Source organism: Salarias fasciatus, chromosome 19 (genome assembly GCF_902148845.1).
Source record: "Salarias fasciatus chromosome 19, fSalaFa1.1, whole genome shotgun sequence".
NCBI lineage: Eukaryota > Metazoa > Chordata > Actinopteri > Blenniiformes > Blenniidae > Salarias > Salarias fasciatus.
Window position 1 is genome coordinate 23064492 of NC_043763.1, and position 23610 is coordinate 23088101.

At 45.3% G+C, this 23610-nt stretch overlaps 1 protein-coding gene across 1 annotated transcript in view; it reads right to left on the minus strand.

Annotated features, from left to right (window-relative positions):
* prkd1 (protein kinase D1) overlaps positions 1 to 22234 on the minus strand; it is a 36930-nt gene extending 14696 nt beyond the window's left edge. Inside the window, exons 1-9 of the mRNA XM_030117250.1 lie at positions 22102 to 22234; positions 8942 to 9080; positions 2425 to 2556; positions 2152 to 2321; positions 1270 to 1293; positions 963 to 1173; positions 809 to 886; positions 469 to 670; positions 273 to 396 (exon numbers count right to left, since the gene is read on the minus strand). Coding sequence (XP_029973110.1) covers positions 273 to 396; positions 469 to 670; positions 809 to 886; positions 963 to 1173; positions 1270 to 1293; positions 2152 to 2321; positions 2425 to 2556; positions 8942 to 9056 — 1056 coding nt within the window. The 5' untranslated portion in view covers positions 9057 to 9080; positions 22102 to 22234. The remainder of the gene's footprint in view (positions 1 to 272; positions 397 to 468; positions 671 to 808; positions 887 to 962; positions 1174 to 1269; positions 1294 to 2151; positions 2322 to 2424; positions 2557 to 8941; positions 9081 to 22101) is intronic.
* Positions 22235 to 23610: the final 1376 nt, after the last annotated feature.

Below are 23610 nucleotides of genomic sequence, written 5' to 3' on the forward strand. Positions count from 1 at the left end.
GAACAAGTGGAGACGCAAACGAAACCAGAATGAGAGGCTGAAAAAAGACAGAAACATCACATGGACTCAGGGACACTGATGAAAACCACTGTCTGTGAACACCTCTAAAAACCGTCGTCCACCAACTCTTATGAAAACCATCATCTCTGAACATTAAAACTCATCTGAATATTTTACAAACTGTCGAACCTTCTCAGGCATTCGCACCGTGAACAAAGAGGTGAAGAGGTGAACATGTGGCCGGGTAAACAGGAAGAGAAGTGAGCAGGTACCAGAGAGTCCTTGCTGGTGTAGTGGACCATCCAGCCCTCCTTCATCACGTTGCTGCTCTTCCTCTTCGTGTGTTTGACGGACTGAACCACTCGCATCAGAGGGATGTTGTTACTGGTGGACGGGCTGTGAAGGGGCGGGGCAAAGCGCAGGTTGAGACCTGTGTGTGTGTGTGTGTGTGTTTTAGTGTGTATGTACCTGATGGCACGGTTGGACTCATCCAGATCGGGGTCATGGAGGTCACACAGGTCGCTTGGCCCCGCCTCCAGGAGCAGACTTCCCTCCGATGTCAGCGCTTCGTCCATGTCATCGAGCAGTCCACCGCCTCTGTCCATTTCAGGGTCGTCAAGGCAACCCTCCGCCATGACGACGTCTGACTCCGCCCCCGGACTCAGCAGCTCTACGAAGAGAAGACAAAGTCAAAGTGAGCTGACCACAAGGCACTGACCTGCTGTCTTTAAAGACCCTGAACTGTCCACAGACAATGGACAGCCCATTTGTTCTTACGGAGGGAACAACTCTGCTTCTCAAAACTTACCTCCATTTTTGGAAACCTCTCCCAAGCAGTTGTTTGGCACTTTTGGAGCACATCTTTTATGGCAGTTAAATTTACAATCTGAGGACAGAAAGGAGGCGCTCAGGGTGATCCGGACAGATGTTCTCCAGCCCTGGAGCTGGAGGCAGCCGCTCACCTTTGCACTGCAGACCCTGCCTGAAGAGGCCTTTCAGCAGCTTCTTGCAGTGCTGGCACACGGTGGGCCGGGTGTACGAGTGGATCAGGAAGGTGTGGGGAACTTTGACCTTTGACAGTAAGATCTTGTCCAGCTCGATGGGACGGCCGACGTACGACTGGGAGCTGGAGCGCCTCTCCCGGCCGGGGAAGTAATCCAACTGGTTCTTCTGCTGCAGGAATTAACAGGAATTAAGACACTATGGAGAAAAAAAGTACTTTTTTTTAAAATTATTTATAGTCTTCACATAATAAAACATGGAATTTACCTCCATACTTGGACTGACGGGAGACTGAATCATAAGAAAAAAAGAAAAGAAAAGTGAATTCAGTTTTATTTAAATGCCATCTACCTCTGACTGGCAAAACATTGGCCACAGACAATGGATCATTCACAGACAATGGATCATTCAACTGTTAACATAGCCAGAGACCTGCAGACATATAAGACTTTCTTTGTTATTAGTGACACATGAATTGTCCACAGACAATGGACAGTCCATTGATATTTTAGACATTTTATTGATTATAGACTATCTGTTTGGGCATTAGACAGTGGATTAGCCACTGGCATTATTCAGATGTCATAACAGACAGTAGACTGATCTCAGACCATGAACGGTCCTGTTGTTATCACGGTGAATTGATATGAAACAATGGATTATCCAGATGTCATTACAGACAGGTAACTAATCGCAGAGGACTTTTTTCTTATGATCAAGGAAAGTGATTTGACAAGAGACAACAGCTGATATCCAGATGGTAAAGTGACCACAGACAATGGACTCGCCATTGTGAGTTAACTGCCACAGACGGTAAACGAACCACAGATGACGGGGTGTCCCTTTGTTATCAGACACAGAGACTTCACCAGACATAATGGGTTAACGTCTTGTCATCACTGATGAGGAAATGACCACAGACAATGGACAGTCCCGCTCTGATGGACAGTAAAATTAACAGACTTCCCTGTTGTCTTTGGAGACAGTAAATTGACCGCAGACAATGGACCATCCTTCTCATTTGAACCAGATTGACTTTGGGCTATGAGCTGTTATCAGAGCGAATTGCCACCAGGCGATGGACTGCCCAGCTGCTGTTACAGGGAATGAGATGATTGTATGTTCAGAAAGAATTTTATCTGCAGTGACCAGCAAAGCGTCATCGGTGTAGTGCGGTGGTGAAGGCTCGGCAGACAGTGGGCGGCCCAGGTTGATGATCCCACCGGTCAGGGAGACATTGGATGGCCGACGCCTCCTCACCCCGGTGCAGTTGTTGGGGATCTTAAAGGCACAGCGCTTGTGATAGTTCAGACCGCAGCCTGAGGAAACACACAAAAACACAACAGCGCCCCTGCTGTCGTCTGTCTGTTTACCGGCTCGCCTCTAGCCGTCCTGGGCTTCTACAGACCCACAAAGTCTCACCTTCACATTTGAGTCCCTGCCGTACGAGTCCCCACAGCATCTCTCCGCAGTGGTCACAGAAGGCCGGAGCTCGGTACGAGTGGACGAACAGGCAGTGAGGACGGATCTGGAAGTCCTCCACTGTGGCTGAAGCTGCAGAGCAACACGAAATACAAGAGAAGAGGATTTTATTTCTATTTGAAAAGTAGAGTGAAAGGAGATGAAAAGGAATCAGTGGGTCATTTTCTTGTGTTTAGTGTTGAAAGGACTCTTTGCAGAAATAACATGAAAGAGAAGATGTCACATAAGCTGAACCCAAAGTAACTAATAAAATAGAAATAAGATCATTAACAATGACAAGAAAAGAATACAAGAAAACAGTGAGGCACGAAGCAGAATGACATTAAAGAATCGCAGAGACAAGCACAGAAAAGACAAATGGAAGGACTAAAGGAAGACCAACAGAAAACGGAAAATGTGGCAACAGTGGCTAGAGATGAGAGGAAACAAAGTACACATGAACTCAAACATGAAACCAGACAAGAACCACAAACTAGAACTAGAACTGAACTGAACCAAAACCATGAGGAAAAACCAAGCGAACACGAAGATACGAAAACAGAAAACCGAGCACAGCACCAAACCCAAGCACCAGGATGGGAGGATTTACATTACGCTTGTTTCGCAATGTCTTCTGTACAGAACTCTACATTCTCAGACTGTGAAAGGAACTTTCGACCTTCAGTCTTCGCATTGAAACACTGCAGATCTTTGACAGTTTGGATAATTCAACTCATCAGCTCGAGAGAGGATGCCACAAAAACATCCAGACAAGCAGATTTTACTCAGCAAAAACACAACTATGTGATTAGTATGAAGAAAACTGCATACAGGAATAAACACAGGTTTCCATTTCTTCCCCAGCTGACTGCAGAACCCATTGGGCCAAACAAGCTTATACATTGTGTGAAAATAATTTATCATTTCACCTTCCAGTGATGCAGATTCCTCAATTTTTCTTGAAGAATTTTCTTTCAATTTCAGGCTTTGACCTCCAACTTTTGATTTTTGTCGACTCTTTCCACTTTGAGACCTTGTAACAGCACAGAAAGTAATTCTGAAACCCGCCAATGTAGCAAACCACTGCGTGGCAGCGTGCTTTCTCCATGTTTACCCGCGTTTTCACGTCTTTCCTTCCCCGGTTGAGAGAATCGCTGATCTGGGCCGACTGGGCCGGTGGCCACAGCGACCATCTGAGCCCAAACATCCTCCAGCTGTTTTCACAAAACCTCGGCAGGGAGCTCCGGCAGCTCCGAGAAGCACCCGCTGAGAGCCTCATGAACCAAAGAAAGGACCAACCAGCTATTTTTACAGTCGCATTTGAAACCAAAACAGTGTGGTGCTCCCAGTGGAGTTCCATGGAGAAACACCAACCGAATTCCAAGCTTTAGTTAGGGGTTATTTTTAGAATTTGGCAAAATTTTTCGACTGTTCTGGTACACTTGCGTTGCTTTCAGAACATGTGAAAAGAGGGGATTTTTTTTCAAGCTTTCAAATTTGCATTTATATGAACAGCAAACAGTAGACAAAAGGGCAAAGTGGTGAACAGCAAGGAAGAATAATAGCTTAAAGGAACATTTCCGCAGGCGGTAGTGTTGGAGACCAAATATGGAGCTGAAAGAAATTCTGTAGCTGTCAGGAATGAAAACAAGCATGATATTCGTTTATTGAAAAAAAATCTAACAAATCAGCTGTAGCAGTGTAACTTTCTGAGTGATGAAGCCATGAAGGCGTCGAACAACATTGAATTTATCCTACAGGAGACAAAAGACAAGACATACAACATACTGCAAATGTCAAAAAAGTCAAAACTGTCTCATGTGAAAAATTGAAATAAACACCCAGTCATCAGCAGAGGACACATGATTGGCTTCAAGCTGGAGGTCTGTGAAAATGTGACTCTGAATGTAAAAAAATAAGAGCTCAAAATGCAGGAGGAGCAATTGTGGAGCTCCCTGTATCCTCCTAATGCTGGCTGGAGCTTTACTACTGCTGCCTGTAATTCTGCTTACTAACTTCATGTTAAAAACTGTTCTTACAGATCACATAAAGCCACGTGTCATCTGCATAAAGTGAAAAAATCCAAATGCGGAAAAACATTTTCTGATTATTGCAGCTACAGTTTGTTCTCTATCTGGGAGAGAAAATGTGTTTACCATTTGTATTGTATTTGAAGTTTGGGTTGACCGACTTGACATTTATTCGTTGCTCGAGCTTCACTGCTATTCATTAGCTTGGTTCTGCTTAACTAAGTGTTATCTGTGGTTATCTGTGGCTTAATATTAACATACAGTCGAGTGTCGTCTGCGTAGAGTGCCACTCAAGAGAGAGTGCAGGCAGTGAAAAGATAGAACTTACTGATAACGACAGCTGATCACTGGCTTGTTTGGTTTGATTTCTTTTTTTTTTTTAGATTACAAGGACAAACTATGTTTGTAATTATTTCTATTCATTATAACAGCTACTTTTTGCGTGCAATAGTTTCAGTTGGGCCACATGATGTTCTCATGTGTGCAGCTTTCCACTGGAGTCAGGAAATACTTCTGTCTTTTCTACTCACAAAAGTGTAGCGGGGAGTTTTAGAGGGCATCTCTTCCCCAAGTGTTGCAACAGTGTGGATCATTGACTCTGCGCAGCGGCTGGTTGTTAGCGATATTCAGCGCTGCACATGGGATCTGAAATGTGCGCGGAGTTTTCCTTCAACTGGCCGGAGATGGAGAGGGGAGGGAGATAAACAGCAGAGTGCAGACAAAGAGTAATGAATGGGTTGTTAGCGGGTATTTTGTAAATGTTTGGGAGCTACGAGAGGCTCTTAGCGGGCGCAGATGGACCCAGTGTTTTTTCAGTTGGCCAGCAGGCTTGGCAGTGGCGTGATGGGTAGTTAGGGACACGGTTTTCGCTGCCTTTCCTCCCTTCCTCTGTCTCACTCAGCATGTTTTTCTGATTCACTCTCGCCTTTTTCGTTTTCCTATCTCACACACACACACACACACACACACACACACACACACACACATACACACACACACACACACACACACACACACTGCGCTCGCCCTGTGTTGTGGTCCTCCAGTAGAATACGGCTCTGATTAGACATTCTGCTGCAGGAAATTACCTCCATTTATTCAAATTATTGTTTATGCCTTTTGTTTGGAGGGCCAACATACGTTTGGAAGTGTGAACAAGCTCCCAAACTGTTATTATATGCTTCAGAAAATGACTTGTGTGTGTGTGTGTGTGTGTGTGTGTGTGTGTGTGTGTGTGTGTGTGTGTGTGTGTGTGCGCGCGTGTGCGTGCGTGTGCGCGCATTCTAGGTAGTCCTTATCGGGATGTGTTTAAGTATTCGCGGTGGAATTAGGAGCGCTCGTTGCTAACTTGTTAACCCAGCACCAGAAAACAAACACACTGCGGGTGGAGACGCGGGAAACCGGCGGCGGTGACGGAGATGTTTATGTGTCTGAGCTGTTTGTGTTGGTGAGAAGTCAAGAGCAGAACAACAAAACAAATCAAACTCAACGCACTCATGTGGGCGAGCACACACACTGACTGGTCTTTAAAGTGTTCTCTGCTGGATCTGCTGGTCTATGTTCATGTTAGATGGTCTTTGGTGGTTTTAGCCAGTTCACGTTCATTACCTGGCCTATGTTGGTGTTATCTGACCTAAGCTGATTTTAGCTGGTCTTTGTTGGTGATTCTTCCTGGTTTTAGCTGGACTATGCTAGTTAAAAATGGCCGACGCTGATCTGATGCTCTGATGCATCTGTATTGGTTTAGCTTGGTCTGAAGCTGGTTTAGCTGGTGTACAAAGGTCTACGATGGTCTTTGCTGGTCTTAGCTGGCGATAAATCATGATTTTAGCTGGTGTTTGGAGGTCTATGATGGTCTATACTGGCTTTAGATGGTGAATTTCCCTGGTTTTAGCTGACCTTTGAAGGTTTTATGATGGTCTTTCCTGGTTTTAGCTGGTCTTTGTTGGTCTATTGTGATTCTTTCTTGTTTTAGCTGGACTATACTGGTTGAAAATGGTCTTTGCTGATCTGATGCAGGTCTATGCTATTCTATACTGGTTTGTAATAGTCTATGCTCGTCTGTGTTGATTTACCTTGGTCTGAAGCTGGTTTTAGCTGGTCTACGGAGGTCCATGATGGACTATATTGGTTTGAGCTGACCTTTGGAAGGCTATGGTGGTCTATGCTAATCTGATGCAGGCCCATGTTAGTCTACTTAATTTTGTGATGGTCTATGTTGTATCTTCCAAAACAAAGGTTCATTTCAAAAGACCAGGGAGGTATTTTGTTATTTACCTGACAGTTTCGGCAGCTGTCAGCTGTCTTCTTCAGAGAGTCACGTGATGTTGACATCACAAAATACCTCCCTGGTCTTTTGAAATGAACCTTTGTTTTGGATTATAACTTGGAAGACCAATGAACCTTTTTGGACTATGTTGTATCTTGGTCTGAAGCTGATTTTGGTTGGTCTGTGGAGGTCTGTGGAGGTCTACGCTGATCTGATGCAGGCCTATGTTGGTCTATATTGGTTTGTGATGGTCTACGCTCATCTGTGTTGGTGAATCTTGCTCTGAAGTGGGGTTTGGCTGGTCTATGAAGCCTTTTTTCTAACTGGTTGTCCTGGTCTGGTTAATAATACTTTCAGCTGCTCTATGCTGATCATAGCTCGACCATGGTGGTTTCAGCTGGTCTTTATAGGCCTGTTCTAGCTGATCCTGGTCTAAAATGGTCTATGCTAGTCTTTGGACGGACCATCTGCATTCTACATGGTCTTCACTGGTTTAAGATGGACTTTGTTGTTCTTGGGTGGTTCATACTGGTTTTATCTGGTCTACAGGGGTCTGTGTTGGTCGATGATGGTCTAGATAAGCAGGTGTCAGTCAGTGCTGGTCTGTACTGGTCAGTGGTGGTTTAGCTGGTCAACTTCTATCCTAACTGGTTTATAATATTGTAAGATGGGTCATTTTAGTTTTGGCAGGTTTATGCTGATTGTAGGTCGTCTCAGTAGGTTTTAACTGATCTCTGCTGTTTTACAGTGAATCATGGTGCAGTTAGCCGGTCAGTGCTGGTTTTAGCCGGTGTATTCTGGCTTTAGCTGGTCTGTATAGCTCTAAGCCGGCTGATGTTGGTAAATCATTATGCTTCACATTGAAGGTCAAAGTCAAGGTCAACTTTATTATCGCTGAGGATAAGAGAGACAAAGAGCAGTACAATAGCTTTAGACAGCCCAGTTTCTCAGACTCCGCCTGTGACCCGTCAGGGTCGAGGCTTTTCTTGACCGTCACTCTCCTCAGAAGACTCTAGACTTTATCTCAGCCGTATCAGTGCCGTCCTGTCTCGGGGCTACATTGAGGTTTAAATTGGCACTTAGGATGTTTTTGGGTCACGTCACCTTTAATAAAGCTGATGTTTCTCTGATTATGTTTTTGACTGTTTGATGATCCATGGTTCTGCAGCTCCAGGTGGAAAATCATGAAAATGGCTGTTTTAGTCAGAAAACTCTAGAACTGTTCTAAACCAGCAGGAAAGATGATGCTGCACTAAATAAATATCCCACTCTTGCTTTGTTATGCACTTTCCCTCTTCCTCCACTTGTGTTGTTGTTTACTCTTGTTTTCGCTGACTGCTGCAGTTTGGCGTTTGGCTTCACAGCCTCCCAGCTGAGAAGGTGTGTCATCCTGAGGTTTACCTGTAAACCGCCAATCAACATGTTCCCGTCGCAGGCTGTAAAACAACCCCACTGACTGAATTATCGGCTTCTGATCTGCTTCCCGCTCACGACCAATCAGCTCGTCGGGCTGCAGCTGCCTGTTACTCCACATCCAGGTAATTTCCTGTTTATTTCCTGAGCTGTCGATGAGGCTGGCAGAGTGATGCAAGGCAAGTGTTAGCATCAAGAGGAGGAGGAGGAGGAAGTACCTGTCATGGAGCTGAAGATGAAGTGCAGAAGAACACTTTGGACAATGACAGTTTGATAATTAATGACTTGTTTAATGAAGGAGGCACAGAATGAAGATATCACAAGGAAGACATACACACACACACACACACACACACACACACACACACACACACACACACACACACACACACACACACACACGTCCATGACACTTGTGAATGTGCACATATACGCAATTGTACACACATGTAAGGACAAATACATCAACATACACCTACACACACGAAAATACACACACACACACACACACACACACACACACACACACACACACACACACACACACACACACACAGCTCCAGGAGGTGACAGACAGGAAGTTGGCAGCAGCAGCAGCTTTGAGGTTGTGATCACGTCGTCTTGTGAACACCTGAATCCTGAGCTGGACGCCCGCCAGAAACAGCTTCTTGATGAGGCCACGCCCCCTCAGGAGGCGTTCAGGCGCTGCCGGGACAGGGGTGGCGGTGGGGGTGGCGGTGGGGGTGGGGGGGTGGGGGGTTCTCACCTGACAGCACGGCCTCCACCAGGTCTCCCTCCTGGATCTGCGAGGCCGAGCGCAGCAGCTGCAGCTTGTTGTCGGAGGCGGCGTCATGGCGGAAGAGCAGGATCTTCTCGTACATCCCGTAGAAGCCACACTCCGGCAACTGTGACACACAGAGACACGACATCGGAGACGGGAAGCCAACAGGACACACTCCTGCCTCCTGTCCTCATCTGCAGTGGACCCATCGCAGCGTTTCTCTGCAGTTATTCATCATTTTGTGTCTCAGCGTCAGTTGTGCGTTTTGCTGAACACAGTTATTTTGTTGATCAATGAGACGACACTGAAATGAACAACATTTCGACCAACTGCAGAGCAACACTGAGGCCGATATCGACCACACACACACACACACACACACACACACACACACATACACACACACCGCGAGCATCTGAAAGTTCTTAATCGGACTTTCATTTGCCTCTCCATCAGCTTCACAGTCACTGCATACACACATTTTTATATGTATGTATTCTTTTGTGTGTGTGTGTGCGTGTGTGCGTGCGTGCGTGTGTGTGTGTGTGTGTGGTGTCGCCATAGCAGCAGCGGTGCGGCTCTTGTTGTCACGGCAACACAAGAACTCCCTCTCCGTCTCCGACCGTCGTCTGTTTTCTGCACCGCTTCAGGACTTTTTGTACAAACACCACCGCGAGGCGACGGCCATGTGACTGACCCCTGACCCCAGCCGCCGCAAGGCATGCTGGGTACTGCAGTCCACTTCTGCTGTTACTGCACTCCACTCAGCATGTGCAGAGTGTAGTGTCCAGGACGAAGGCAGAAACTGGAGCAAACTTTCTATTTTGAAGAAGACGTGTCTGAATTAGAAAGGTGAAAGAAGTGATAATAATGGAAAAATGGAACAGTGTTGCTGCTTTTCTTGTTGTCATGAGTTCAACATTTCTAAATATCAGTTTTCTAAAGATCAGCCCCAATCTGCTCTGTTTGCTTCACCCACGGTCCTGAAAGTTCAACTCATGCTCGCATTTTAGTGAAGATCATCTGATCCGCATCAAGACTAGGGCTGGGTACCGTTTAACGGTACCTCAGTGGTGCCGACTGTAAAACTTCGGTATATACTGCTACCGAACAAGAGACGTGCGTACGGGTATCAGTTTCGGTTCTTGAAGTGGCTGCGTGGTCAATAAACATGCTGGGAGCCTGGTGTCTGTTTTTTTCCCCCAACTATTTGTCCCTATCCCCGCTGCCCTCCCTCTCTCTCTCTCTCTCTCTCTCTCTCTCTCTCTCTCTCTCGTCACGTGAATCACGCAATATCCCGGTTGAAAGGGACATTAAATACTGTTCTGCGCATGTTCTATCCACAAGGAATCTTGGTCTTTTGAGTACAGAAACTACTTGTGATACAGTTTTACTGTCACTAAGTAAATAAAATGTGCAGAAACGATCGTTCAGTTCTTCTTTTTTCCGAAAAAACGGTGCATCGCATCATTGAACATATTTAGCACATCTTGCGGGCTCACACTCTTTTTCTGACAACATGCAGAGAGAGCCTGCAGCACCAGCAGCGCCCTTCTGCCTCTGTGGTGTCTGTGTAAAATAAGGTTGAACATGCAAACAGCACACCTAGTGGCATGAAGTGCAAATGCCGTCATGGCGTCGTCTGTGCGCCGTGAAGGCAGGTACCGAAAAAAGTACCGTTCAGGAACCGGTACCGTACATGAGGTATCGAAAAAGTACTTGTACTCGAAAAATATCAAATGGTACCCAGCCCCAGTGAAGACCAAGACTTTGGAAATGTGGTCTTGATCGCGACAACGCCAGTAATGCCAATGCTAACGCTACAGTCATGGAGCTGTTTGGTCCTGGATGTCACCAGGAAACAGGACTGCCGTTGAATCCACTGAACATGGACGTGCTGTGATGTCTCAGCGAGTCGTTGTGGGGTTTCAAACCGACGTTCAGATGACATTTATACGCCTCTCAATGGTCCCGATCAGTAAGAGTAGCGGCAGCTGAAGTGCTCTCACATCAGCCTGTTATAGCGCCTCCCGCTGTCTCCAGGGACTCATTACTCACAATCTATAATCCAGTGCAGGTTTGAAGTGATGTGGTCCACTTTATTTACTCCAAACTGATTTCAGCCCAAAAAAAGAAAGCCAGCAGAACGGAAGCTTAAGAGATACGAGGAAGAATAAAGAGCCGTGAACGGAGGGATGAAACAAGGGAGGAGATGAAAGAGAGAAAGGACAATGAGATGGACACGTGTGTGTGTGTGTGTGTGTGTGTGTGTGTCATAATAACATCACAAGGACTCTTCACGACAGCAATCATCATCATCTGTTGCCAGGCAACAAGGAGAAACTGCCACCGAATAAAGCACATGGCTTCATTATTACTGTCGCACAGCAGCAGTGTGTGTGTGTGTGTGTGTGTGTGTGTGCGTGTGTGTGTGTGTCTTATCACATTATTGTTTGATGTCATTGAATGTATTGTCTTATATTTCATCTTCAAACAAATCGAGATGAGAAACAGAAACAGGAGCCACACATCAGCGGTGCTAATGCTATTGCTAATGCTAATGCTAACAGTCAACAGGTGGGACACAGAGAGCGTCCTGCTGCTCTCCTGCTGTTCCCATGTCCAACCCCCAGCCACTAACTTTACCTCCTGGAGGACCAGCCTCCCCCACCGGGTTCAGGTTCGATCTGTAGACAACAAACTTTGACATTTACTCAAAATACTCAAAACAGGTGGTTCACAGAGCTCGAAGGACTCTGGACTCAAACAGGAGTTCGATGATACAGTAAAACAGAAGCTAAGGTGGTAAAGCACTCAGTAACTCACCACAAGGCACACACACACACACACACACCTTTCTAATCAGATCATTTGGTGCCATTTGAGGTGTTAAGTGTTGCGTTGTTGCTCTGCTGTGTGAATACATGTGACGTGACCTGCTGTACATACAGGAACCAAAAAAGGTGTAAAAGTCTCACTGTCATGAAATGAGATGATTTTCACCTGAAATGAGACAATTAGGGAATCTGAGCAAACAAGGCGAACTCATCATGTCTTCATGGAAATGCAGATTTGTGGATTTTGATCAAGAGATGTCCTGACTGTCTTTTTTCCCCTTCTGTGAATTATAGAGTTGATGTTGAAAACCAGTTTGGATATTTTTTCAGTTCTAATTAAAACATAATAAAAGTGAAGAAAAGTGAAGATCTTTTTTTTTTTTTTGCTTTCCATACCTTGAAAAATGAAATATGCTGCTCTTTGTTGTACTGTTTCCAAGGCAACGACTGTTTCCACGACCTCAACAGGCACATCTTTACAAAGCTCACAGATCTTCACATTCATTCTCAATGAGGTGATTTTAACAGGGACTGAAACATTTCTGGGTAGTCGTCTCACTTTATGATCTCCTTTCAGTCTTAGTGCTCAGTCATGGAGTCACTCCACATCCCAATGAAGCGAAGGACCGGAACACCGGATTATGAAAATCAGCTTAGTCCAATTCCATGCTCAATCCATGAAATCTTACACATTCTGCTCAGTTTCACAACCCAGCAAATTCCCATTCCGACCAATCTGAACTCTGGTAAGAGCACCATTCATCACCATAAAACAATGTTTGGGATTCTAGTTAAAATAAAGCTGGAATCCCAGACCTTACCCTGACCCAGTCTTCTACTCAGAGCCAGACTTTAAAACTTCACTCACAGTATCTTCAGTAAAAATTCAGTTGGAGTATGACACCATTTCTGTTGTGACCATATCTATACCAACTCAAAAGTCTTCCAAAGCCTCCCATAACCCAATCCCAATCCTGAAATCCACAGTCTCAACACTACTTATCTTTCCAAGATACTGGTTGAATATTCTAGTCTTGTACCAGATAATGCCTTGAGGACTTGTCAGTCCAAGACCCTCATCTGAAATGTATCAAAACTGGATCCAGATGGCTCTTTCTTAGTTCTGATATCTTGATTTGATACCAAGATCTCCAACATGTTCAGTCAGAGACTTATTCTGTCAGTGTTCCATTCAATTCATTCAAACCCCAATCAAATCATTGAAACCCATCTCTGCTAGCAAATGGACAGTCACAATCTGAGCCCATGAAGATCCATCGGAGCTGAATCCAGAACCTGTCCGGACTCAATGTTGATAAACAGCATTTAAAACCTGTTCTCAGCTTCCTTTACAGTGAATGAAGCTGATACGTCAAGATTCTCATCAAGACCTGCAGCAGATTCTTTACAACTAATCCAGACCTTGTCAGACTCCAGACCCACACAGGTCCCATTCAGATCTCATTCCAATCTCCTTTTAATCCATTTGAATCCCATTTGATCCAGTAACTGGTGATCTGTCCAGGAGTACCCTCATTCATCTTTAGCTGGGATTGGCTACAGGACAGATGGATGTGTGGATGGATGGACGGACGGACGGATGATCTCAAAGCTGTTGATACTGACTTATTATTACTTCACTCTTGTTCTCTCAGTCCTCATCAGATTCCCTTTTAGTCCAGGATTTTCCTGAGATCCACTTCTGATGGCGTTGATCCCAACATGTAACTGTGTTCCAGTCTATGGGACAGCGGCAGGAGGGAAGTTTGACTGGGGCGGTACACCTGTCAAACGGTAACGCAGGTGCCCTAAGGCGAGCTCAGGGACGACAGAAACCTCCCGTAGAGCAGAAGGGCAAAAGCTCGCTTGATCTTGACTTTCTGTATGAATACAAACCGTGAAAGCGGGGCCTCACCATCCTTCTGAGTTTTTTGGTTTTATGCAAGAGGTGTCAGAAAACTTACCACAGGGAGAACTGGCTTGTGGCGGCCAAGCGTTCATAGCAACGTCGCTTTTTGATCCTTCGATTTCAGCTCTTCCTATCATTGTGAAGCAGAATTCACCAAGCGTTGGATTGTTCACCCACTAATAGGGAACGTGAGCCGGGATTAGACTGTCATGAGGCTGGTTAGTTTTACCCTGCTGATGATGTGTTTTTGCAAAAGTAGTCTTGCTCAGTACCCTCCTTTCCAAACCCCAGACTTGTCGAAGGACCCTGATCCTGATCCCTGCTGCATCGTGTTAGTCTGCTCTTGATGTTCTGATCTCGATCTTGTGCCAGTTTCTGATCTTCACTTGATCTCGTCTCGTCTCCATCTTCCAGCTAAAAGCATCTCTGAACTAACCAAGAGAAGTGAGCGAAGAATCTTTGGTGGCATATTGGTTTCAGGACTTCGATGTCTCACTTTGTGGCTTTTGGACGAGACTTTGGTTTGATTTGGTTTTTGGAGAAAGGGAGAAAAGAAAATAACAACAACAACATTGTGAGTTTGTGTAAATGAGGAGAAACGGGCTCACATTCACAAACTCCACCGAGAGTTTTTTTCTCTGCTCGCCCATGTGAGAAAGAGGACATCTATCACATTCATAAGGACATTGACACTGTCTGTGTGTGTGTGTGTGTGTGTGTGTGTGTGTGTGTGTGTGTGTGTGTTTTAATTGCGAGCGTTGGGTAACAGCTTCACAGTTCAGTTCGGTTCACGAAGCAAAAGCCAGAAAAACAGAGAAACCCCTGCAGAGCGAGCGAACAAAGGCAGAATTCAACGCGTTTCCAACCCGGGAAGCGACGATCCGACGAGTGAGTCACTGCACTGACTGACTGACTATCACCGCTCGCCACACGCACACACTGTACACACACTGTACACACACCACACATGGGAGGGGTGTGTGTGTCTAAACACACTGCTCGACATGAGATCTGTGTGTTGATGTGTTAGGAGCTGCAGAGTCTTTGAGGATTCATCCGAGCTTCGTCTGACTTTCTCTACTTTGTTGAATTACATCTTTTAGATGATTTTATCTGGACGCTCGGCCTCCACAGCAGGGACTTTGGTTTCTCTGATGATAAAAAATGGGACTGTGCCACAATGAAACCAACATGGAGAAATTCAACAAGTAAAACCAGCCATCACATTTAAAGAGTACTGACGGGCTTCAGTCCAGTGTTCACACTGCTTCTTAAAGCTTTTATCCTGTAACCCAGAGCTCTGAAACCTTCAAGAACAAATGAGACGTTTCTGTGATTTTCCAAAAAAAAAAAAAAAAAAATCTGACTTACATGGAGTTGCAAAACATGTTTAACCTTTAAAATGAGGCAAACTCAGATTCCAGTGTCTCAGATATATACAGTAGTTTTGAAAAATCCAGAAAAAATTGTTACGTTGTACTTATGAAGATTCAAATGCACTACAGAAGGTTTCATCCTCTTTTTCGAGCAGACAATGTTGACATTTCATAATAGAACTTCCTTGAAGCATTGCTCCACACAGAATAAACAGAAATGAAGTTGAATATCAATTAAGACTGTAAAAAAATTAAATCTACCCATCCATTTTCTACTGCTCATCCTTGACTGGGTCGCGGGGGCAGCAGTCTCAGCATTGATGCCAAGACTTCCTGTCCCCAGACTCTTCCTCCAGCTCTTCCTGGAGGATCTCAAGGCGTTCCCAGGCCAGCCGAGAGACATAGTCTCTCCAGCGTGTCCTGGGTCTTCCCTGGGTCTCCTCCCAGTGGGACATGCCTGGAACTCCTCCCCAGGGAGGCGTCCAGGAGGCCTCCTAACCAGATGCCAAAGCCTCCTCAGCTGGCTCCTCTGGATGTGGAGTAGCAGCTCTACTCCGGTCTCCTCCCTGGTGACTGAGCTCCTCACCCTAACTCTTGTCTTTTCATCGTGACCAAAGGTCATGACCATAGATTAGGGTAGGAAATAAAAACAGAGAGCTTCGCCGTTCAGCTGAGCTCCTTCTTCACCACGATGGACCAATATAACGACTGCATTGCTGCACCAATCTGCCCATGATTCTCACGCTCCCAAAACAAAACTCCAACATACTTGGAACTCCTCCACATTGGGGCAGGGTCTCTCTGCCAACCTGGAGAGAGCAGAGAGAGTGGAGAGAGCCACCTTCTTCCAGTTGAGGACCATGGTCTCAGATTTGGAGGTGCTGATCCTCATCCCATCACTTCACACTTCACTGCAAACTGCCCCAGTGCAGGCTCTCGGCCCAGGCTCGAGGAAGCCATCCAGGTCTAACAGTGGTCCACCAATCCATGCTACACCCGGACCCAACGGTTCAACTGATCCGCCGGAGGTCTGGCCCATGTCTTCCCTTCGGGTTGGGCCTGGCTGGGCCCCGTGGACAAAGGCCCAGCCACCAGGCGCTAGCATGCCACCCCCAACCCCGAGCCTGGCTCCAGGGTGGGGCAACGGTAGCACCATATCGGGCAACGTGTCGATTCTTGCTTTTACTTTTCTCATGGGGGCTTTTGAGGCGCTCTTCGTCTGGCCCGTCCCCTAGGAGCTGTTTTCCATGGGAGACCCGACCAGGGGCATGAAACCCCAGAAAACATTGCTCTTGTGATCACGAGGGCATGAAAACTCCCCCACCACAATAAGGTGGCAGGTCTGGGGGAAAAAGTTAAATAAGTAATTTTAAATATAACAATATGAAGGCTGAATGGCTACTAAAGAAAACAGAAAATGTTGAATTAACTAAAACACAGAAAATACTATTTACCAGGAGGAGTTATAGACCCTGAGGGCCCATGAAGGGCCATTTTATCTCTTTTCTAAGCAGTTTTATTTTCCATTTTTAAGCTTATTTTTCCCCTATTACAAATTATTGTCACTTTAGCAAGTTTTCTCATTTTGGTGTCATTGTGTCTTTTTTTTTTTTTTTAACAGAAGCCTTTTTTATCCAGAAGATAAGTTATTTTGAAAAAGACTTTTGTGTCTAAATAAATTAGAAGAAGATGTTTACATAGGTCTAATTTATGATTTTTGATACACTTGGTGGATAAAATGTGTTCACCTGTTTCATGTACTATGTGTTTTATCTGCAAATACTTGTTTTTCTATTTTTGCATTGAATTTATTTTCAATTATATTTTCTTTAAGTTGTTCATCAACCCATCCTCTCTAACAACGGGCGGAGCAGACTACATCCTGGACTGCTCGCCAGTCGCTCACAGATGGACGAACGTCTCTCTCAAATGATTTAAATACGGTTTAACCGAGTTTTTATTGGATCTACGTTTCATAAACCTGGAATCTTAATCGGGACATTACCCGTCGGGAAAGCCCCATCTTTTGTTTGTGAGCTTTTCGTGCACGACACACACAGTGACTCACCACGCAACTCAGTATTCAGAAAGTTTCCACTTGGGAAATTCCAACTTCAGAGTAATAAGTTTTCCCTAACAAGAAGCAGCCAAGCATTCCTCTCAGACTCTGCAGGGAAATGAACAAACCAGAAATCATGGCTGAGACAAGCGAACACACTGAGGAAATGATACCGACAAGGGTGATATCAAACATGCTCTTCACTTCATATAATTACTGCTGGTTACTAGCGGTCAATGCTACAATAAAAGAATGAGGCTAATTTCACTTTAACAGCAATAATTTAATAAGTTGCAGGTTGAAGCTATAAAAAAATGCTTTTCCCCATGTAGACGTACACATGAATCAAACGTCCAACAGCAAAGATCGTGGAACTGGGAACTTGGAAAGTTAACAGTCAAGTGGGGAATTCCAATTCAAGTGCCTGTGAAAGAAACTGCCAACACGCAGAAAATCAACACATAGGTTAAAAAAGGAAGTTTCCATTGTTCTCATATATGTAGCACTTTTGCTCTGACTAACTTTGTCATATTCATCTGTTCACTAACATAACATGAAAGGAGCTCTGTTCATCCACTGGGAGCAGTTTGGGGTTTGCTGTGTTGCTCAAGGACACTTTGTTACATAGACACGTTGGGCATTGAACCAATCTGATTGAGAGATGACTTGATTTACCAGCTGAGCCACAGCCACCCTCCATTATAGAATAATAACTGAAATCAGTTTCAGACTCGTGTGTCGTCTGCATACAGGTGAGGGTTGCTGTCACTTCATAGAGGTGGACGTTCTAAGTGGAAATAACTAATGATGGATCAACTTTTTAGAGGGAAAACAAACACAAACAATGACCTTGTGAGTGTCATTTGCATTTTTCCCCAAAAAACTGTGACAAACCAAACCAGGAAGTAACTAAATAAAACACAGCTAACTGACTAGCCACGGCTCAGTCGGTGCTGTAATTCCACTGTGGACCAGCAGGTGGTGCAATGAATTCCTGCATTCAGTCCAAGATAAGAAGAAGCAGCAGGGACAACAGTGTCAACAACACCCAGTGGACAAAAGTGGCAATGCTTAGAAAACGACATACTGTAACTTTCATGTCAAAGAGTTAGTGGATCGGCGCTCAGATAATAATTGATTGGTAGTTTCTGCTGAGTTGAAGCCACAGTGAGCTGAAATAGCTCCTCAAACGTTTTTGTTACCACCAAAGAGGCTGTGAGAGAACTCTGAATGAGCCATGAGAGCTGTTTTATGGCCCTTTTCACAACAACATGAGTGTTTCTGATCATGACACTGGAATGAATAATAAACGCTTCCATGTGTAATACACAAAGTAAATGAGAAATGTTAAATTATGCATTCAAACTCATGCAGTGTGATGTTTGTATCTTTCTCAGAAATAACTTATGAGTTAATCAGAAGTAATAATCCAACTTGCAATAATCCAAACAGAACACAATGTACACTGTTAAGTCCAGAGTTTCTCAACCTGTGGATCCGCTACCAGAGATCACACAGACTTATGGTGAGAGTAGGTTCATCCTTGAGTCTTAATATATTGAAGGAACTTCAGGGGCTTACAGGTAGAATGATTGGGAATCACTGGTCTTAAAAGGATTCTGGACTGGATTCCGACCCCTTGGAACTTGACTTGGGAATTTCTTTTTACACCTGAGTGTCTCCTGCCTGAACTTCTGAATGTTAAACTAACCTTACAAACCAAATTCAGAAGCTTTCTAGATCTGAAAGCAGAGCTGGGCAGAGCCCACTGCTTTTATTTTGAAAAGCCCTGGGTTTGTATGTCAGTGAGAGTGGGTGTGTCCGCCTGGTTTCTCTTCTCTGGGTGAATCAGAGATGGTTGTCAGTGTTTCTCTGACTGAATCTGTGTGTTTTGCTTGGAGAAAAGGCTGTAAAGTTCTGTTTCAGTGTGCTTGTGTTTACATTTCTGTCACAGCTGATGCTGTCGATCTGTTCGTGATCTGTTCCTTTGGTCCCAAATCTGAAAAATCTTGGTGTTCACAGACTGTATGCAAACAGGCGTGAGCCTGGTCCTCAGGCTGGAGTGCTAACAGCTCCTCATCAACACGTCAGCGATGCGCCACAAGCAGAAAAAAACACCGAGCAAACACTGGCTCTGGCGTCAAGGATCAGTTCGGTCCCGCAAATCTGCTTCCCACGGTTCGGCTGAAGTTTGGGATTTGTCAAAACGGGAGAATCTGCTGCGACTTTGTGAACCTCGTGAGGTGGCGCACGTCTCGGGGATGAAAGCTGCAGCATTGACCGATGCTGTGACGCCACAGAGGCTCCGCCTGAGGCGCTGCACATCATCCATACATGCTATTGATCATTCCTCACACGAATCCGCGCACGCACACACGCAGCAGCTCCGGCCACCATGACCAGTGTCAGTTTGGAGCTTCCAGTTTTTACATGAACAATCTGTGATTAGGAAAGAAAAGGTTGACAAAAAAAATCCAATGAGCATTTTGGCACATCAGCTCCACTGCCTTTAGGAGGAACTCGTTGATCAAGATTATAGAGCATCTTCCTCCCACTAACATCCAGGTTAGAGAGCATCTTCCTCCTCGACTGATCTGACTTCTACAGAAAGTAATAAAGTAACTCCATCACTGTTTTTTACAATAGTTATCAACTGTAAAGCATTTCCACAGCAATCACTCCACTGCTCTGCATGCACACTGCAGTCAGGATAAACCGAGAGAGATCACAAACACTTCAGAGTTACTTTCTGTTTGGAACAACGAGTGAAGTAACCTCACCACTTTCCAAAGTGGAAGTTAAAGGTAAGCAATCAATGGTTACATAATATTACTTCCACATTATTTGGACCAGACACAGTGAGGAGGGAGAACATTAGAAGAAACACACACACACACACACACACACACACATACACACACCTCCATCACACCTGCTTTCCTGTTTCTCATCACGTGATTGGATGAGAGAGAGTGTGGGCGGGACAGCGTCACGACCACAGACAATGACCAGTCGTTCACGTGACACACGATGACAACGCCACTGTCTCCATGGCGACCGAGCAAACTCCGCTCTCTGCTGAAGGCTGTGGAGACGCTGCCGAGCGGCAGGAAGAAACTTATGTATGAACCGAGCTTCACAAGATGAAGCTGAAACAGTCGACAGTATTCATCCATCACATTTAGGAAAGGAAATAAATGTGTCCACGTGAAAAAAACTAACTCAGATATCTGCATATTAAAGAAAGATAGCTTGATCTTTTCAAAGCCTCCAGGTCATCGTTCGAAATGTTCTCTCAAACTCAAACACTTTGTTGTAAATGTGACGAATATTTTCGTCATATATTCTGAACGTTTACATGTTTGACCTCCAGGAGGCGCCGTCACGGTACTTTGGTCATCACCAGGATTCGCTCCTGTCTACAGGGTGTGAACAACCTTCATATCTCCAGAAGATCTGTGAACACCTGAATCCCTTCGCTTGTTGTTCAATTCATGTGTGACCTGCAGGGGGCGCCACAGAGTGAGTGCTTGCTGCTCTCTAGACAAGAGGTGTCAAATATGAGGCTTGTGGACCAAAACTGGCCCAGAAATAGTTTCAATCTGGCCCACCAAACCACCAAGCAAATGATAAAAATCACACAGAAAACAGATTTTTAAAGAGATTTCTCAAGAGCAGCGAACAAAACACAACACTGAGACTCGAGCTGAAGTAACAGCGATGCTGCTGTTAAAGCTAGCTACCGCGATGCCAGCAAGCAAATCTCAGGCTGTCAGGGTGAGTTTGTGAAAACATGTACAAAGCAACAGCCAGAGCAGAAGTTTTTTGGGATATTTCACAGTTTTTCACCAGAAGGTTTCATTTAAAGTGGTTTCATGTTGAGACTGTCAGAATTTCTTGTAGTAAGTGTTTGGTTTTGTGAAAATACTGATATTTTTATGACGTGTGCTCTGCGCCACAACAGAGAAAAAGTTGAAAGTTGAAACTGAACCCTTTGTGGCCCCTGAACTAAAATGTATTTGACACCCCTGGACTACATGAAATTGTCACGGGAACATTTTTACTTCCTGGTTAAAAGTTAAGCGATACTAAACATGCTGCTTGCACACAGTAAATGAATACATGAACCGTATTTACACTGTGTATAGTAACCACACAGACCCACTGACCAAAATAACGTCAAACGATTGGACAAAATCAGTAACAAAGGCCAACCTGCCCAAATCAGAATCTCTGGACGAGTAAGCAGCTGCAGCCAGTCCAAAGTGAACTTCACTCGTCCAAACGTCACCGTCGCTTGAAGCTTTGTTCTGCTTTTCATTTCACATTAACAGTAAGGCAATGGATGCACATTTGATGTTGTTTCAGGTCAAAGAAATGAAGAGAGTCATTCAAAATTCAACCTAACGCCCAAGAATAATGACCAAGGCGAACTGGGAATCATGGGAGATTCATGACATCATTCAAAATGGCCACCAACGTGAATCTCAGATGAATCCTGTTAAACTTGGTTTTTTTTTTTTTAATTTTAAGTGAGATTTGGTGGTCTGGATAAGTTATTTTAGGTGGTAATCACAGCTTTTAGCTGATCCAGAGGGAGTTTCCCTGGTTAGCAGGAGCTGTATCATCGTTAGTATCATCATCATAATTGCTGCTGCTTTACGTTTGAATCATGTGAACTGTTCCTTTTGTAGTAATAACTAATTTTGATGTATTTATATTGATGGCGCCCCCTGGAGGTCACGGTGACTAACTCCCGGTTAGTTGGAAACTTTTCCAAAAAGTAAATCTTAAGACCGACACGTTTTCCAGTTGAAACGCTGTCGTGTAAACGGGGCCTAGAAGGTCCCGGCTGTCCTGCCTCCACCTGAAGACCCCTCTGACTTGTGACCTCGGAGCTGTGCAGGCCTGGAGGACCCTGTGGTCCTGGTCCTGGTCCTGGTTCTGGTTCTGGTTCTGGTTACCTTCTGGTCCACGATGGAGCAGGCCACCTCCCGGACCTGGCTCAGGCTCAGCTCGGCGGCGTCCAGCAGCACCGGCTCCCGGCTCAGCCCGATCTGGATGTGGAAGGAGATCACCCCTCCCCCTCCTCCCCCTCCTCCTCCTCCTCCTCCCCCCCCTCCAGAGTTGGAGTTGTTGTTCCCCCCCGGGAACGGGAGCGGGCTGGGCGCGCGGATCAGCGGAGGCGCACTCATCTGTCCCCGGAGCGCTGCGAGTCAGCCGGGGGAGCGGACCGGGGCGGAAACACCGCGGACGGGCGGCGGGAGGAGCGGGGGGGGAGGGGGGGACGGAGGAGAGGGGGGGTGTCCGGTGTCCAGTGTCCGGAGTCCAGCGGCAGCAGGACGGAGCGCGAAACACCGCGGGAAAGACGCGTGCAACTCAAAAAAAAAAAAAAAAAAAAAAAGACGCACAAACAACGAGCAACAAAGCAGGAAAGAGAGAGAGAGAGAGAGAGAGAGAGAGAGAGAGAGAGAGAGAGAGAGAGAGAGAGAGAGAGAGAGAGAGAGAGAGAGAGAGAGAGAGAGAGAGAGAAGCGCGTTTCGGAGAGAATAAGTGGAAGGGGGTGGAAAAAAAAAGTGAGGAGAACGGAGGGACGCACCGGAGCCGCACCGACTACATGACTGCACCGGAGGAGGAAACCGCGTGGAAACCGTGAGGCGCGAGTCAGAGACACGGACGTCAACAGTGGCTGGAGAGGAGGAGGAGGAGGAGGAGAGGAGAGGAGAGGAGAGGAGAGGAGAGGAAGGAGGCTGAGGGATGCAGGATGGAGACCTGCTCTGCCTTTCATTAGTTATCTTCACTCAAACCCTCAACAAGCCGCTCAGACCAACTCCTGGGTTTCAACTTACTTTTCACAACTGAATGAAGCTAAAAAAGCTCCATTTACACAGTATCACAGGAGAAGATGTCAGTTTTAGTTTGTTTTTTTTTTTTTTTTTTTTTTTAGGAAAAAGTTCTGCACTTTTTGCTTGTTGGTATATATATTTTTTTTTAACGAAGCCACATACACATGAACACACTTTCCACATGAACGCTTCCAGTTTCTATAAAGTGTCGTTTTCACCCGTTTACACGAGGTGTTTCTCCTGGCCAGCCGCCACAAAAGCCAATGAACACTGTGTGTTTTCACTTGAAATGGCCGTCTGTTTCACTTCTCCCTCCGCCTCCGTTTTCCCGGCGTTTCTAATAAAGCGAGCTCCATCGACTCAAGCAACCTTGTCTGGCCTGAAGAGTCCTCGTCTAATCAGCGATCCTTGAAAAAGCATTTGTTGTGATACATGTTTAGAACTAGTTATTTTATGCGTTTAGCTGCTTAAAAGAGGAGAAAACATCCAGATCATCTGACAAACCGTCTTTCCTGCCATCAGCCGGCTGCTGGGACTTTAGTTTGTGTGGATGACTTTAAAAAAAGATGAAAATACAGGAAATATTCAAATATAATGTTCAGAAATGTAGAATAGGAAGCACAAATG